This window comes from Anomaloglossus baeobatrachus, chromosome 1 (assembly GCF_048569485.1).
Source record: "Anomaloglossus baeobatrachus isolate aAnoBae1 chromosome 1, aAnoBae1.hap1, whole genome shotgun sequence".
NCBI lineage: Eukaryota > Metazoa > Chordata > Amphibia > Anura > Aromobatidae > Anomaloglossus > Anomaloglossus baeobatrachus.
In genome coordinates this window covers 274,226,619-274,244,446 of record NC_134353.1, presented here as the reverse complement: position 1 = coordinate 274,244,446, position 17,828 = coordinate 274,226,619, and the positions used below count along the sequence as shown (strand labels likewise).

The 17,828-nt window shown below is 49.3% G+C and overlaps 1 protein-coding gene across 12 annotated transcripts in view; it reads left to right on the top strand.

The window, feature by feature from the left end:
- The window catches only part of CENPE (centromere protein E), a 383,839-nt gene that overhangs the window by 352,342 nt on the left and 13,669 nt on the right, over window positions 1-17,828 (top strand). For all 12 annotated transcript variants that reach the window (XM_075350238.1, XM_075350220.1, XM_075350205.1 and 9 more), the window contains 7 exons: window positions 6,815-7,039; window positions 7,122-7,331; window positions 9,609-9,809; window positions 13,660-13,863; window positions 14,318-14,430; window positions 14,518-14,615; window positions 14,703-14,859. In XM_075350238.1, the coding sequence (XP_075206353.1) occupies window positions 6,815-7,039; window positions 7,122-7,331; window positions 9,609-9,809; window positions 13,660-13,863; window positions 14,318-14,430; window positions 14,518-14,615; window positions 14,703-14,859 (1,208 nt within the window). The remainder of the gene's footprint in view (window positions 1-6,814; window positions 7,040-7,121; window positions 7,332-9,608; window positions 9,810-13,659; window positions 13,864-14,317; window positions 14,431-14,517; window positions 14,616-14,702; window positions 14,860-17,828) is intronic.

Genomic DNA, 17,828 nt, shown 5'->3' with positions numbered 1-17,828 from the left:
ACCTCCGCAGCGTGTGTAATAGATGGGGCCCTGTCACGCTGCCTTCTCCTGAAAGGGGGCTGCTACCCCCATCATGATGTCCACTACCCTGCCTCAGCACGCTCTCCCCCGGAGCCTTCCTGGACGAGCAGCGCTGTACACAGGCAGGGCCAGGGAGTCCTGCCTGCACCGCATCCATCGTTGGGCCGGCGCCGCCGATTGCAGGTAGGACCGACCTTTCCTGCACTTTCCCCCGGCCCTCTCCATAAAGTTAGTCCCCGGTCTCGGCCTAGTCGCTCCTGCGTCCTAGCCACGCCCCCGCTGCAGCGCTATTGGCCGCCGGTTATCTCCCTCTGTATCCTCCCACTGCTCTGCCTCTTGGCTGATGGTGGGGGCTGTGAATCCTCCGGTTTTTCGCGCCGGAATCCTGCTCCTCCCCCAGCCTCCTCCAGCGTCCCCTCGCCATTTTAGCCTGCCTATGGTCCCCTGAGGCTGCAGCGCGCCGGCGTTCTGACTCTTCTGGCCAGCTCACTCCTGGACTTCCCCTTCTGGACTGGTGGGCAGCACGCAGGACCTGGGTAAGCTCTGCTCCTAAGGAGTAGCCCTCACTAGGCAGCATTCTCTGAGTTTAGGGACGAGTTAACCCTCTCCTGTCTCCTTCCTAGCAGCCACCAGGGAGAGTACCTGTTTTCACCATGCCTAAGGCTAAGCCCACCCAATCCAAGCAGGCCCCCTTTGCACTATTTTTTGCATGCTCCTCCTGCAAGTCCAAGTTTTCCCAGGGTCAGGACGCCCCACTATGCTCAGTCTGTTCTACAGACGCGCAGCCTCCGCAGGACTCCGCGGCCGACGCTTCTGATATCGCAGACGCCACAGCGCCATATGCTGCAGGGCCCTGCGTCCCGCCCCCCCCCCCCCCCCCGACTGGCTAGCGTCCCTGTCCCAGTCCGTAGATTCCCTCTCTGAGGCTTCTCGGACCATCGCGCAAGCTCTGCGCCTGCTGCCGTCGCTCGCCCAGATTCCCGCAGACCCGGCGCAATCGCCTCCGGAGCAGGTGAGCCCCGTTGCAGGGTCCTCCTCTGCTGCTCAAAAACGGACCCGCCAGGTCTCGTTCTCAGACTCTTCCCAGGTTTCACCTTCATCCCCAGGTCCAGACCGTCAGTCCTCCAGGGAGGTTTCTGACTGCTCCAATGATGATTCCGATGCGGCACCCCTGCAGGACTCAGAGCAGGCGGCTGATATTCGGCGCATGGTGAATAGCCTGATAGAAGCAGTGAACCAGACCTTGAAGGTACAGGCGGACCCAGTCTCCTCCCAGAGCACCCAGGTCTCGTTTAAGCGGGTGAAGCGGGCCCAGAACACATTCAGCGGACATCCAGAATTCGCTGAGTTACTGCGCAGCCACAGGCAACAGCCGGACAGGGTATTTACCAGCGGTACGTCCATCGATTTGCATTATCCTTTTCCTGAGGGTCTTCGAAAGGATTGGGCAGGCTCCCCTGTGGTCGACCCCCCAATCTCCCGCCTGTCTTCTCACACAGTCCTTCCACTCACTAACGGTACGTCTCTCAAGGACCCTACGGACCGTACTATTGACAGGTTAGCCCGTTCCGCCTTCGAGGCAGCGGGCACATCCCTCTCTCCGGCCTTTGCCTCGGTTTGGGTTGCGAAGGCCCTGATGTCCTGGGCGGACACACTACGCTGCGGTCTCCACGCCATTCCTGCCAATCCGGACCTGGTTCCCATTGCCTCGCAGATTTCTTTCGCGGGTGAGTACTCAATGCAGCCCTGGCGTCTGCAAGTTGCGCGACCCAGGCCGCCAGCAACAATGTGGCCATCCGTCGAGCCCTTTGGCTCCGGTCCTGGAACGCGGATGCGGCCTCTAAGAAGTCACTAACTTCCCTGCCCTTCCTAGGGGAGCGTCTCTTCGGAGATAGGCTGGACCAGTTGATCTCCGATGCTACGGGAGGAAAAAGTACATCTCTCCCCCAATTGCGCCCCAAGCGCTTCCAGAATCGGCGCCCCACCGCTCGTTTCCGGCCCTTTCGCAGCTTCAACTCCAATCCTCAGCCGCGGAAAAGCCGCTCTCCTCCGAGACAGGAAGACCCCGTCATTCAAGACCAATCCCGCCTGGCGTTCACGCCCCCGCCAGTCCACGAGATCCTCTTCTGGTTACCGCCGACGTTCCTCCAAGTGACTCGCGGTCGGCGCGCAACAGCGCCAGACTTGTGGGAGGGCGTCTGTCTCGTTTTCAGCATGTGTGGATCCCCCTGACCGCCGATGCCTGGGTCAGAGAGATCATCACATCAGGCTACAAAATAGAATTCGAAGCAAAGCCACCGAGACGTTTTTTCCTATCTCGCCCTCCCGAGTCTCCCGCGCGGGCTTGCGCGTTCTTTCACTCCATAGACTCCCTCCTCCGAGCCGGAGTCGTGGTACCAGTCCCTCCCGCAGAGCGTTTCAAGGGGTTCTATTCCAACCTTTTCGTGGTCCCCAAAAAGGACGGCTCTGTCCGTCCCGTCCTCGACCTAAAGCTTCTAAACAGGTCGGTGAGGCCTCGGCCGTTTCGCATGGAGTCACTCCGGTCCGTCATCGCGTCCATGGAGGTAGGCGAATTCCTGGCATCGCTGGATATTCAAGACGCCTATCTTCATGTCCCGATAGCCACCTCTCACCAACAGTTCCTCTGCTTTGCGATAGCGGAAGATCACTTCCAGTTCACGGCTCTTCCCTTCGGCCTCGCATCCGCACCCAGGGTCTTTACGAAGATCATGGCTGCTGCCATGTCCGTTCTGCATTCCAGGGGTGTCATGGTCATCCCGTACTTGGACGATATGTTGATAAAGGGCTCTTCCTTCGAGGACTGTCGTCTTGGGGTTCAGGTCACGATCGACACCCTTTCACGGTTAGGGTGGCTGATAAATCGGAAGAAGTCCTCTCTGACCCCGGCCCGTCGGATCACCTTTTTAGGCATGGTATTCGATACCATCCAAGGGCGAGTTTTCCTCACACAGGAGAAGATGTCCTCCCTACAACGAGGTCTCCGCGCTCTCCGGCGTCAGCGCCAAGTTTCCATCAGGTTCGGCATGCGAGTCCTCGGTCGTATGGTGGCGGCGATGGAAGCGGTACCCTTTGCACAGTTCCATCTCCGGCCCCTCCAGCTGGCCTTGCTGAAGTGGGACAGATCTCCCTTTTCTCTGGACTGCAGGTTTCATCTTTCGTCGGAGACCCGCCACTCCCTCCGTTGGTGGCTCAATCAACGCAACCTCGCATCAGGAAGGTCTTTCCTCCCGCTCCACTGGAAGATAGTTACCACCGACGCCAGTCTCCAGGGCTGGGGAGCAGTGTTTCGGCATCACACAGCGCAGGGCCGATGGTCACCGAGGGAGAGTTGTCTCCAGATCAACATTTTGGAGATAAGAGCCATCCGGCTAGCCTTGCAGCAGTTTCGGCACCTAGTACAGGGTTGCCCGGTCAGGATCCAGTCGGACAATGCGACGGCGGTGGCGTACATCAACCACCAAGGCGGCACAAGAAGTGTCGGGGCGATGCGAGAAGTCAAGAAGATTTTGCACTGGGCCAAGTGTCATCACTCCCTGATCTCAGCGGTACACATCCCAGGCGTGGACAATTGGGCGGCGGACTTCCTCAGCAGGGAAGGTCTCGCCTCCGGAGAATGGTCCCTCAACCGGGAAGTCTTCAACCAGATCTGCGACAGATGGGGAGTTCCGGACGTGGACCTAATGGCCTCCCGGTTCAACCGTCAGGTTCCGCAATTTGTAGCGCGGTGCCGCGACCGCTTGGCTTTAGGAGTCGACGCCCTCACCCTGTCATGGAGCCAGTTCAGTCTCCCGTACATCTTCCCTCCGCTCCCTCTAATTCCGAGGGTCCTCAAGAAGATCAAGGCGGAAGGAATACCGGTCATCCTAGTGGCTCCGGACTGGCCCAGGCAAGCATGGTTCGCGGAACTAACTCAGCTCCTCGTAGGCGTTCCGTGGCGCCTTCCAGACCGTCCAGATCTCCTGCAGCAGGGACCTCTTTTCCATCAGAACTCACAGGTCCTAAATTTGACGGCCTGGCCATTGAATCCTGGGTTCTAGCTAAGGCTGGTTTTTCCTCAAGAGTGATTCAGACAATGATTAGGGCCAGGAAGCCATCTTCATCAAAAATTTACTACCGCACGTGGAAGGTTTTCTTCAGGTGGTGTGAAGAGCATAATATTTCTTCTCCTCTCGCCTTCTCCCTTCCTTCCCTATTGGCATTCTTGCAGTCAGGCCTAGATGCGGGTCTCTCGCTCGCAACACTAAAGGGCCAGATATCGGCGTTATCAATCCTGTTTCAGAGGCCACTGGCCGCTCGTTCACAGGTTTAAGACCTTCATCCAGGGAGTGGCCCACCTGGCACCGCCGTACCGTCGGCCTCTAGAGCCGTGGGACCTTAATCTAGTCCAAAGGTCACTTCAGGGCCCCCCATTCGAGCCCTTGCGAGAATCTTTCCTTTCTCACCTGTCTTGGAAGGTGGTGTTTCTCGTTGCCATCACTTCTATTCGCAGGACGTCAGAGCTGGCAGCTCTCTCTTGTCGTTCCCCCTTTTTGATTTTTCACCAGGACAAAGCGGTTCTCCGGCCAAATCCAGCTTTTCTTCCAAAGGTGGTCTCCCCGTTCCATCTTAACGAAGAAATCGTTCTTCCGTCCTTCTGTCCTGGCCCCTCTCACAGCTTGGAGAGGTCCTTGCACACCCTGTACCTAGTGCGTGCACTTAGAATTTATGTCTCCAGAACAGCCCCGTTCCGTAAGTCAGATGGTCTGTTTGTCCTTCCTTCTGGTCCCAAGAGGGGTGAATCGGCATCCAAGGCCACAATTGCCAGATGGATCTGTTCCGCCATATCAGAGGCCTATCGGATTCGGGACAAGTCTCCGCCGCGGGGGGGTAAGGGCGCACTCTACCCGTGCAGTGGGAGCCTCTTGGGCGATTAGGCATCAGGCGTCGGCCGACCAGGTCTGCAAGGCCGCCACCTGGTCTAGCCTGCACACCTTTACTAGGTTCTACCAGGTTCACACCCAAGCATCGGCAGATGCTAGTTTTGGGAGAAAGGTCTTGCAGGCAGCAGTTGCACACCTGTAATAGGGTGGCAGCATTCAATTATAGTGCAAGCCCGCCGAGGGAGGTTGTTGTTTTCTTCCTATCTGCGGGTTTTCGGTATTCCCACCCAGGGACTGCTTTTGGACGTCCCATGGTCCTATGTCCCCCAATGAAACGATAGAGAAAGTAGGATTTTTGTGTACTCACCGTAAAATCTCTTTCTCTGAGTCTTCATTGGGGGACACAGCACCCACCCTGCTTGGTTTTTTGGTTGTTCAATTGCATTTGCCTGCTATTTTTCAGCGGTCTTATGTTCATAGACCTCTTGTTTGCACGGCTGCATTGTTTTAGTTACAACTTAGTTTTTATGTATGGTGATTCTGGTACTCCTCCTACTGCTTGTGCACCAACTGATCTGAGCCCGCCTCCGGCTCAGGGTGTATACTGCTAGGGAGGAGCTAACTTTTTTATGTTTACTTAGTGTCAGCCTCCTAGTGACAGCAGCATAACCCATGGTCCTGTGTCCCCCAATGAAGACTCAGAAAGAGATTTTACGGTGAGTACACAAAAATCCTACTATTCCATCCAAGCAAGACAAAAAATGGAGAGGCAAGACAGAGGAGCTGTTTCCTACGCGTTTCAGCCTGAATAGGTCTTAATCATGGAATGCAAACATGTATAGGTTTACCTTTATATAAGGGGTTAAAAAAAAATCATAAGTTTGTCGAAAAAAAGTCACGCACGTTTTATGCCATATTCCGTGACCCGTAGCGTTCTCATTTTTCGGGATTTATGGCTGATTGACGGTTAATTTTTTGAGTCTCGAGCGGACGTTTTTAATGATGCCATTTTTGCGCAGATGCTACGTTTTGATCGCCTGTTATTGCATGTTGCACAAAATTTGTGGTGACCAAAAAACGAAATTTTGGCGTTTGACTTTTTTTTTTGCCGCTACGCCGTTTACTGATCAGATTAATTGATATTTTATATTTTGATAGATCGGGCGTTTCTGAATGTGGCGATTCCAAATGTGTGTATTTTTTTTACCCTTTAATTTTCAATGGGGCGAAAGGGGGGTGATTCGAACTTTATTTTATATTTTTTTTTAACTTACTAGGCCCCCTAGTGGATCAACAATCCGATTGCTCTGCCATATCTGCTGATCACAGCTATACAGCTGTAAACATCAGATATGCTCATTTTCTGCCTCACTTAGCTCTTGGCTGGGTGAAACCGAAAGTAATTCATGTGAGCTACAGGAGTCCTCGCATGACCCTGTGCTACCATGAAAACCACCGGAAGTCACGTGATCACGTCACGTGATCACGTCACGTGATCACGTCACGTGACTTCCGGTATCGGCCAGTGAGTAAATGTTTACTGCCGATGCCGTTAAAATGGCTGTCACATATTGACAGCGCCATTTAAGGGGTTAAACGCCACGAGCAGATAACAATTCTGATCGTGCCTGGCAGGCACACATCTCGGCTGTGAAAATCAGCTGAGATGTGTGCCGATCGCGGCAAGCTGCCGACAGCAGACCGCGGGAAGTAACGCTATGACCGCTAGGACGTAATATCGCTGCCTGCGGTCGTTAAGGGGTTAATATGTGCAGTAATCACAGACAGACCAAATAGTAGGTGCTGTAAAGTCACACCCAGCTTTTGCACTGCCAGAGTTTGTAGGTTACACCTTGAGCTGCTAAATAAATTTGGCCTAAAAATTAGTTTTATATAACTTTTATCTTTCATAGGTTCTGTGTAGGAATGCACTTGTCCAGGAAGAACATTACAATTCAGTCACCGACTGTGAGAATGAATTATGTGCCCTGCAAAGAAAGAATGATCAGCTCCTTCTACAGTGCCAGTCCCTTGAGCAATGTGGCTCAAAATGGTCTGAGACGGCAGCGCTGGATCTTAAGTTCTGTGAAATCGAATTCCTGAATAAGCTGATATTGATGAAATTTGATGTGATAAAGGTTCGTATGTCGCCTGAGCAAGTTTTAAACCGTAAGGTTTGCCACATATGGGTATTTAATAGTTAATTGTTTCCATGTGTAGAATGTTGAAGATGGCTTTTCTGTGGTCCAAGTTAGTCTAAACACTATGGAAAGTGAGCTGAAGCAAGAGCTGAAATACAAAGAAGAATTTCACCAATGGCTAAGCGAATTTCAAGGCTTACATTTCGATGCCAAGAAGCTGAACGACGGGATACATCAGGAGAACAGGCGGATTGCTGGAGTCATCCAGGATTTAACAAAGAAACTGAAGGTAAATCTAAGTTTACCAAAATTATCTTTAAACTTTTTTTTTTATAGTGCTTATCTAGCACCACTCACTTACACAATATAGGTGATATAAAAGATGCCAATGAGGTTACAACCCCACATACCTGGCGACACGCATGCATGATCTTTGCAGTTGTGATGGGTCGTAACACCACTATTATTCTAAGGTTAAACTTGTCATGAGAATTCAAGTCTAAAGTGATAGGGAGTTGCCACGTCATAAGGCACATGCTTGTCAGGCAAAGGCATAGTCACCGCTATAGCATGCGCATGCCAAGGATAGGCAACTGCATACACAGTAACAGCCCGGCTTACTGGTTGAGGAAAGAGTCATCAAAAAAAGTGACATGCAAAACCCCCACAATTATTTGATCTAGGGCTACAGCCGGATCTGATATCACATGTGTAAAGCACATTGAGTAGACATTCATAGGTTGTGGTCAGATGTGAACTTGGAGACCTCCTGGAAAGGTGCTAGATATAGAAAACAGTAAACTGAGCATATACAGCATGCGGAATAGAGCAGTTTACCGTGGCAAGGAAAGTAACTGCACGAGCCGGCTTAAACAGTGTGCTGCCAACTTTCAGAATTTAATCAAATATTTTAGCTATTAGTCATGGAGAGTATCTAAAATGAAATGCCAAGACCAAGGTTAGGGAAATATGGGCTCCCTGGACTGATGGATCAGGCTTGTCCTTGAGAGAACTGATGGGCATTTGCCAGTGCTTATGGGGAATCCCTTAGGTTTTTGTCTCACATTAAGATTTTTTTTCCCCTATGGCTGCTTTTACAAGTTTACTAATGGAGTATTTTTATTAAGGAACACTAGGACTGACTGGTGTGAAGTCATTAAAAATGAAAAAAAAAAAATCTGTACGAGGCGGTTAGGAAACTAATGTCTGACATCGCTCGTCCTCCTGTCTGCCTGCTGATGTGTGTGCAGACTAGCGGTGCACACAGCGATGACGTCATCGCTGTGCGCACCGCTAGTCTCAACACACAGCAGCGGCCGGCAGACAGGAGGACATCGCGATGCTGCATTCAATGGTGATGGGTGAGTATACTTATTCACTGCGCCCCGCGCTGATGATGATGTGTGGAGAGCAGTGAATACAGCTGCACATGATCACTCCAGGCTGTAGATGCCAGTGGTGATCACGCGGGCCGGCTCTTTACTATGCGCGCATCCCCCGCACATCATCCCGCCAACCTGTCAGCGACGGCTTCAACGCTGAGAGGTGATGGGCATGCATATGAAATGAGTGGGCCCACGTGGTCACGGCAGGCGCTGCTACTGCCGTCTTTTGCCGCTGATGACCCACTCCACCGCAGCACCCTCATTCCCCGCAGCCATGCCCTACATTCAGACTGACGCACCGCCCACTTTCCCCGATTAGCTGCAGCAGACTATATCGTAGCTGCAGCTAATCGGGGTAAGATCAGCTGTTCTCCAGTCCTGTTGTGACCGCGCGCGCTCCTGCGGTCACAACGAGATCTGAAGAAGCGAGGGCTGATGCGCCGCCCTCTCATGCACAATACTAGGTATTGCGGGCTTCAGAAACATGGCGCCGGAGATGAGCGCTATGCGCAGGCGCCAAATCCAACGCCATGTTTCTGAATAGAGAAATTTACATACAGCCAGAGAGAGGGAGGAACAGGGGGGGGAAATCATCTGCATAACCCGCCCAGATATTATCTGGAGAAGTGCACACGTCAATCAAAAAGTGGATGAATTTTCAAACTTCATAAACTTGGATTTCACAGCCTAAACATCCGAGCTCCCCACTAATGGTATGTGTGGGCCTGTGCCTGATAGTGTCAGTACTGCACTGGCTTTACCTTATATACCAAAATCCTGATGATTGGTTCCTTTTAAGGCTGAATTCACATATCCATGAAACAGACTACTCAGATTGCAATACCTACGCTGACTGCCCTGCCTGGTGATCTGAGAACTGGAGAACTGCTTTATAGAGCTTGCTACAGGGTTATTACCTCCTTCACAAGTTATTGACAATCCTCTGGGACCCCAGATTTCTAGAACTGGGTTGTGAAATGCTGTTAGAATAGAGAGCGTGGCTGGGTATCCACACCACCGCTCCATTCATTATGGGGTAAATGGAGATTTCAGAGAACGCTATTCTGTGGTTGATGCATCCAAAATCTACAGGACTAGACGTTAATTTCTGTCTGGTGACTAGTACCGGTTACTAGTACCGGTCATTATTCATGATGCAAATATTATCAATTTGTTTGCAGATAATTGCTCAATCTAAAACAAAACAAGACACCATGATGTACATCCATACTTTAAATACAGACCTGCAGGAAAAGAAAACGAAAAATATGGATTTGATGCAAAAGATGCAGAAAATTGCCCCATCTGGTGATTGTAGCATCCTAGAGGAAGAAAACGCACGCCTGCGTGAAACTCTAAAGAATGTTCAACGGGAATTAAAGGTATTGTATTTCTAATAGTAAAGCGACTCCCACCTAGGCCGTGCGGGTGCTGGCTTTACTGGACAGTGCATGGGTTACTTGTCATCAGAGTTCATAGTTTGTTCGGTTGTCCTAACTCTACACCATAGATGGCCTCACATCTCAAGGATGGTGTAAGTGTAATAAAAATATTAGTAAAATGTTTATTATATGAAATCGTTGTAGAATTAAGCATTTTCATGATTTTTATTGCCTCCAACACCCTAACCCAATTATTGTATGCATAGGACGTACAATAACTCATAAAGAAAATAAATATAAAAGGAACCTGTCGGGTTGTGCATAATTTTAATCCCTAACTGTCCCTGTATCTAGGAGCAGATATAAAGAGACCTATAGAAAAAGTATTTCTAAATCTCTTATGATGTGCTAATGAGCACAGGGACAAGTCGCAAGGACGTTGGTTCCTGCGCTCATTCCGCCCTCTTAGTATGCCCACACTCGCGTGCTAACATATGCTATTCAATGTAGTCTCATCAGCCGTGACACGCTTACATGTGTCTGCTGTCACCGATGAACAGAAGTCCCGGCACTTGCGGTCATGCGCATTATGGAGCTGCGTGTACACGTCTCGGCTTCAGAAAGGTCTAGTGCGCATGACCGGAAGTGCCGCGACTTCTGATCAGCGGGAACAGTAGACACAGGTACGCATGTCACCGCTGATGATGCTACATTGAATAGCATGTTAGCATATCCTGTGCGGGTGCTAACATGCTAAGAGGGCGGAATGAGTGCAATAACTAACTAACGCTATTGCGACTAGTCCCTGCGCTCATTAACATCATATAGGATCTTTCTCTGACTCCTCATTGGGGGACACAGGACTATGGGTGTTATGCTGCCTAGCCATAGGAGGACACTAAGTAGATGCAAAAGCATAGATCCTCCTCCTCAGTATACACCCCCTGGCCGGGCCAGGCAACCTCCGTTTTAGCTTAGTGTCTGTAGGAGATACTTCCTTTCAAGGTTTATTTTTTGAGGGCGACTGTTTTCCTTTTGGGACCGATCTCCCACTACCATCAATGGGCGGGAACGTGGAGTGTTGCCTCCACGTACCCCCTCCTGCGACGCTAGATCCTGGGCTGGACGACGGGTTCCACAGACACCGATTTTCCAAAGCCCAGGCTAGAGGCCTGTGCCCCTATAGCTCAATTCCTCAGCCCCTCTTTGCAGGCTCTGAGTTGAATATGACACCGGTGTGACCGGAGGAAGAGGGAGGAAAACTATCAGAAGCTCCCTTCCTGCCGTTTTTTACTACCCACAGCAGGGGGGGCACACTGAATTAATCTTCACGCTCTTTTAGTGCTAAGCCCCGCCCCCCATCCCGGAAAGCGTGCGAGATCTCCATAGAGCTTAATCCTTCCTGAGGACAGGGCCATCGGCTGATCCTGGTGAGGTGCTTGCTTCAATTGTAGCTCTGCTGAGCATTGCTCCCCCTCCTGGCATACTCCTATTAGGAACATGCAGAAATCTAAGGGCACTAAGAGTGCTAAGGCCCACATAGTCTTATTCAGCCTGCACTGCCTGCCACGCTGAGCTACCACGTAAACACACCTCTTCTCTCTGTGAGGTCTGTACCCCTATAGACCCCCAAGACTCCCCTGCCACCACCGCCGCAACAGTCAGCCCAGAGCCTAGGGCTCCCAGCCCACCGGCACAGTTTCTGTCCCAATCCATGGAAAAACTGTCACAGAACCTGGTGCTGGCTATGCAATGTAGTCCTCCACACCCTTCTGGGTCCCTGGATGGAACGCAGCCTGAGGATACCCCTATGGAGGATCCTTCTGAGGTAATCCGGGCACCGGTTGCAGGGATCAGGAAAAGAGCACACGGCCGGGTGTCTCCAGCGGGCTCTCCCTCGGGAGCACACAGGGCAGGCTCTCCCACACGCTCGACGGCTTCTGAGCTGGAGGAGGGAGAATGCTGTTTATACCAGGAGAATTCCTTGGTTTCAGCCTCCCCAGATGATCAAACTGCAATGGACTCCCTTATAGCAGCAATCAACCAAACTCTGCATGTGGAGGATCCCCCATCCACTAGCACTGACCATGCGGTCTCCTTTTAAGAGGGCAAGGAAACCCCAAAAGGTTTTCGCTGATCACCCAGTGTTTCAGGATATCCTCACAAAGCAAAGGGAGAAGCCTGACAGGCGCTTCGGTAACCGAAAACTCATGGCGTCCCGGTACCCTTTTGCCTCACCTGCCCCTAAGGGCTGGGACGATCCGCCCTCGGTCGAACCCCCCCCCCCTCCTTCCCCCCTACCCCCCGGTCTGCCGCCTTACCACAAAGACGCTCCTGTCTTTACCCGATGGTTCCCCCATCAAGGACCCGACAGACAGGTGGAGCACCTCGCCCGCTCTGCTTTTGAGACTGCGGGTTCCTCCCTCTCGCCCTCCTTTGCCTCTGTGTGGGTCGCAAAGGCGATCTCGGTCTGGGCAGAATCCCTTAACACTTCGCTTGAGAAATCCCAGTTCACTCATACCTTCAGAGGTAACAGCTCAAATTGCCACTGCGGCGGAGTACCTCATCCAGGTCCCCCAATGATGGCTAAGCGAAAACTGTTTTACGGTGAGTACACAAAAATCCGTTTTTATCTATGCTACTAGACACAGGGACAGTTAGGCAGGGATTAGCAGTATTCACCCAGAACTGCTCGTGGTTCTGGGTCCATATTGCACCTGACAGGTTCCCTTTTAATTTGAATGGGGTAGAGTCTCAAACTCTAGGGAGTAGTCCAAAAAGAATACCCATGAAACGCATCAGATTTCAATCTTCACTCTTGAGGCTTGTTCACACCTTACGATTGTTTGGGGTTTTTTGGGGGTTTTTTTCCCTGCAAAGGAAATGCAGTGCTTTACATTCCCAGTAAAGTACATTACATGCACATGCAGTTTATATTTCCTGGCAGACCTGAAGCAGTTTCAAATCTGCAGCATCTTTTCAGTGTTTTTGCAATTTTTTTTTCCACCTATTTTAAGTGAAAGGTTAAAAAAAGTGCCGATTTCATATTTTACGCAGTGTTTTTAGGTTTTTTGTTTTTTTATTTTCGTTGCCAACTCAGCATTTGCAGCAGATTTCAACATGACAGCCTGGTGTTGACGTGTTTTGAAAGCTGCTCTTTGGGCACTTTTGGAGAAATGGCCATACGCTAGTCACTCGATAGAGTACAGAATGGATCAAAGTGACACAAGACATCACATATCAATTGTGAGATGTCTGCACAAACTATCAGAAGGCATTTGCCCGACATTTGGGGTACGAGCCAGATGTCCAGGTGTTCTAATAGCCCCTCATCACCGCTCTCAAAGACTATCATGGTGTAGAGCAAGACTGCAATTGAGAGAGGTCTATCCTCTTCGGCAGTGAATCCCGCTTTTGTCGTTTACACAATGATGGCTGGAAGTTGGGCAATACCACGGAGATGATGTGATTTCCATAATTCCATGACTTTTCTTCCTTCAATGCGGAGTTATAGGTAGCCATCCCCCATTTCAGTATATTTTGCATTAATTTTATATCAATTCCCCATGGAGAACCGCTTCTATAAGGTTATTAACTGCGTTCATTACATATTATTCATTCCCTTTTAGAATTCAGATGAAGTGAGTTTTCTAATCCTCTAACATGGCTCACTATTGTGGAACGGCCGTTATTGGTGGGGCATCCTAATCTGCTCACTTGCCTGTATAAGGAATCATAGGGGATTTGGTTTCGTTCCACTGTGTAGTTTCCAAGCTTAGTAAATTGCGTCATATATGCCAATAACGTTTGTGAGTGCCCCAGAGGTGACCTCTTTATTGGGGTTTTATAGAAAATGCAGTGCCGGATCCAGGACTTAGAAAAGCAGCTGAGTGCCGTTGAAGCAGATGCAAAACATAAAGAGCAAAGAGCATTACTGCTGGAGGACAAGCTGCGCTCCAAGGTCGCAGAGTCTGAGCTTTCTGAGATGCAGGCTAACCTGAAAGAAAAAGACAAACAGCTGCAGGCAATGGAGAACGAAGTACAGACTCTCAAGGTAGGATCTACCTTACCAGAATGTATTTTTGTTTTTTTCCTTTATTAACTATTACTTCGCTGTATTGTTAGACACACATTCTAAGCAAACTGAGCTCCACTTGTATAAGGAGAAGAAATGACTGTTTTTTTTCCATAATGGGGAGGGGGGAATCCTGCTGGGCAGTGTGTGCACCAATTAGGAAATCGAGGAGTGGCGGGCGTGATTAGTGTGCCCCCATTGTGTAGTGAAGCAAGAGGCTGCAGGGAGAAAATGACTTCATTGTTTTTCCTTGCAGCCGCACCGCCGGTCAGAGTAAAAATGGAGTTCGCCTGCATATTATTCTGCAGGAAGATGTTGTTGGTTTTTTTTTTGTTTTGTTTTTTTCTAATTCATAAATATGAAACATATTAATTCAACTTCATCTGTCCTTTAAACAGCTGAAAAGTTAACTTGCAGCTTTTTTTTATCTTAGGAAAAGCTCTCCAAAGGTGCAGCACCATTCAATGATGAAATAGAAAGCCTGAAATCCCGAGTTGTATGGCTTGAGATGGGTAGGGTAAAACTAACAAAAGCTACAAATGAGCAGTAAGTAGACTGAAACATTTTGGATCTATGGCTTTTAATGTATAATAAATAATACCCTTGAACTAAAAATGAGTGTATTCACTCTAGAATATCATCCTTGAAAGCTTCTGTTGAAGACAAAGAAACTCGCATAAGAAAGTTAAGAGAAGAGCTCAGACGAACCCAAAAAGACTCCGACACTTCCGGTATGTAGTAGTAGCTTAGGCCTTGTTGTGGACATGGCTTTATAATGTCTGAAAGAGAACAATATTCTAATCTTCCTTTTTCCTCAGTTTGTGCTACAAATTCAATCTCCCCTCAATATCCTCTCACATGCGGGGGTGGAAGTGGCATTGTGCAGAGCACGGCTATGCTGATGCTTCAGTCACAAAATGCTGCATTAAAAAGAGAAGTCGGACAGTACAAGAGAAAAGTCAATCAGCTTTCAAGGTATGGCTGCTAGATCTCCTGCTCTTTTACCCTTTACGAATATGGTAGGAGTTGGGGATTTGTTCTCCAACCATATGTCAGAAAAGCATTTCTAAGATGCAAAAAAATGTCCTAAACAAAAACACCACAGCCCGTTTAAACTGTCTTAACACAACCGTACCACAGTAAGGCCTCATGCTCAGGTTCAGTGTTTGGTCAGTATTTTACCTCCGTATTTGTAAGCCAAAACCCGGTAAATGACCCCAATGCGTTTCCCGCTTGCCAAGATTTTGGGATTCATTCTGTTCACATTAAAAATTTGTTGCCTTAACTCTGCCTACATTTGTTTGGGATATAGATCTGCTAGATTTCTAACAATTGTGCATTGATATGCACAATCAAGCACGCATGTGCAATAGGCGGACATAACCGGTGGAGCTCATCTGCACTCCACTGCTCTCAAGGGCACATCACTGCCTGTCCCTATACAATCTTAAAACGTCATTTCCAGTGCACGGTATTCAATGGAATACATGATGCGTTTCACAACGCATAACATGACTTTCTACACTAAGGCAACGTCTCTTCTGGGCATTTGATGCACAGTACGGCTTAGCCCCTGCACGCAATATCTCTATCCACAGGAGCCATTGGTGTTGTATGCCATATTACCAGTATACCACTTTTCACTGCTTAGGCTCCACACAACAAATGGTTCCCTGATGAACCCCAAAACTTAAAAGGGAAACACATTGGGACAGTTTACAATGGATTCTGGGTCCTATACCAGAACTTGCACTTTAAAGGGAACCAATCACCAGGATTTTTGAATATAAAGTAAAGCCAGTGCTATACTAGCACGATCAGGCTGATTTCTATACATACCTGTAGTGGTCAGCTCGGATGTTTAGGTTTTAAAATCCAAGAAAATGAAGTTAATAAAATGAGCAGCTTCTTGAGTGGCAGTTGCAGTGGCGCAGCTAATATATTCATAGTGTTCCCCTCCCTCTGTTAGAATTAGCATAAGCATTATACAAACGACTCACTTTGTCTAGCAGGACCTGTGTGAGGTCATACCCATGTGACCACAAGGGGCGGGGGCTTCAGCCACCAAAGCTGGATACCAGGTCACATGGGTATGATCTCACCACAGGTCCTGCTACACAAAGTGAGCCATTAGAATTAGCAGAAGCATTATACAAACAGAGGGAGGGGATAATTATGAATATATGATCTGCTCCAGTGCAACGGTCACTCAATAAGCGGCTCATTTTATAATATTCACTTTTTTGCATTTGAAAACCTATACATCCAAACTGACCACTACAGGAATGTATAGAATCAGCCTGATAGTGCCAGTATAGCACTGTATGTATAGAATCAGCCTGATAGTGCCAGTATAGAACTGGCTTTGGGTTATGTGCGAAAATCCTGGTGATTGGTTCCCTTTTTAAGCTAAGCATTATACCCTTGGAACGTTCTGATCATTTTTATTTTTCTTTCAATGCATAATTTTTATCTTGAATTTACCTGATGTACTATTATTAATCCTGAGTTTCTAAAAACTGTATTAATAGGCTTAATATGGATTATTAACATGGATATTGTGATTATATATATATATATATATATGTATATGTATATATATATATATATATATATATATATATATGTATATGTATATGTATATGTATGTGTGTATATGGGTTTCATCACCCCGGATTCCTGGGTTTCATCACCCCGAGATGATCAAACTGCAATAGACTCCCTTATCGCAGCAATCAACCAAACTCTGCATGTGGAGGATCCCCCATCCACTACCACTGACCATGCGGTCTCCTTTTAAGAGGGCAAGGAAACCCCAAAAGGTTTTCGCTGATCACCCAGAGTTTCAGGATATCCTCACAAAGCAAAAGGAGAAGCCTGACAGGCGCTTCGGTAACCAAAACGATCCGCCCTCGGTCCACCCCCCATCCACCCACCGGCCTGCCGCTTTACCACAAAGACGCTCCTGTCTTTACCCGATGGTTCCCCCATCAAGGACCCGACAGGTGGAGCACCTCGCCCACTCTGCTTTTGAGGCTGCGGGTTCCTCCCTCTCGCCCTCCTTTGCCTGTGTGTGTGTGTGTGTGTGTGTGTGTGTGTGTGTGTCGCAAAGGCGATCTCGGTCTGGGCAGAATCCCTTAACACTTCGCTTGAGGAATCCCAGTTCACTCATACCTTCAGAGGTAACAGCTCAAATTTCCGCTGCGGTGGAGTACCTCATCCAGGCCTCCATGGACGCTGCTACCTGCGCAGTGTTTGCCGCCTCAAATACCATAGCCATCCGTAGAGCTCTCTGGCTCCGACAATGGCGAGCGGACTCTGCCTCCAAGAAGTCTCTCACGGGCCTTCCTTTTTTTCCAGACAGATTATTTGGCGAACGTCTGGACAAGCTCATTTCTGACGCCACGGGAGGAAAGAGTACCTCCCTCCCCCAGCTGAAGTCTAGGACGTCCTTCACCAGACGTCCACAGTCCTCGTTCCGCTCCTTTCGGAACTCATTTGGTTGGTCGACATCCCGTGCTGTCCCCGCCACCAGCCGCGGACTACGCAGGGACCGACCACCTCAGCCCTCCCCGAAACCCACTTCGTCATGGCAGCTTAGACCGAAACAGTCCAGGACTAGGGAGACTCTGCCACGACGTTTTCCCCCCTCATGACTCCTTCGGCGCCCCGGAAGACGCACTCATTGTAGGAGGTCGACTGCGGCTCTTTCATCACATCTGGGCTGCCGCCTAAGACAAATGGGTGCGAGACCTTGTGTCTTCCGGTTACCACATAGAATTTCGGACCCGACCCCCGAGTCGGTTCTTTCTCTCAAACCCCCCAAAGACTCAAACGACGCAAAGCTTTTTTCTCAGCAATCCACTCGCTCCAAACAGCAGGAGTGATAACTGTCCCAGACGACGAGAAGTTCGGGGGTTTTTATTCCAACCTCTTTGTGGTCC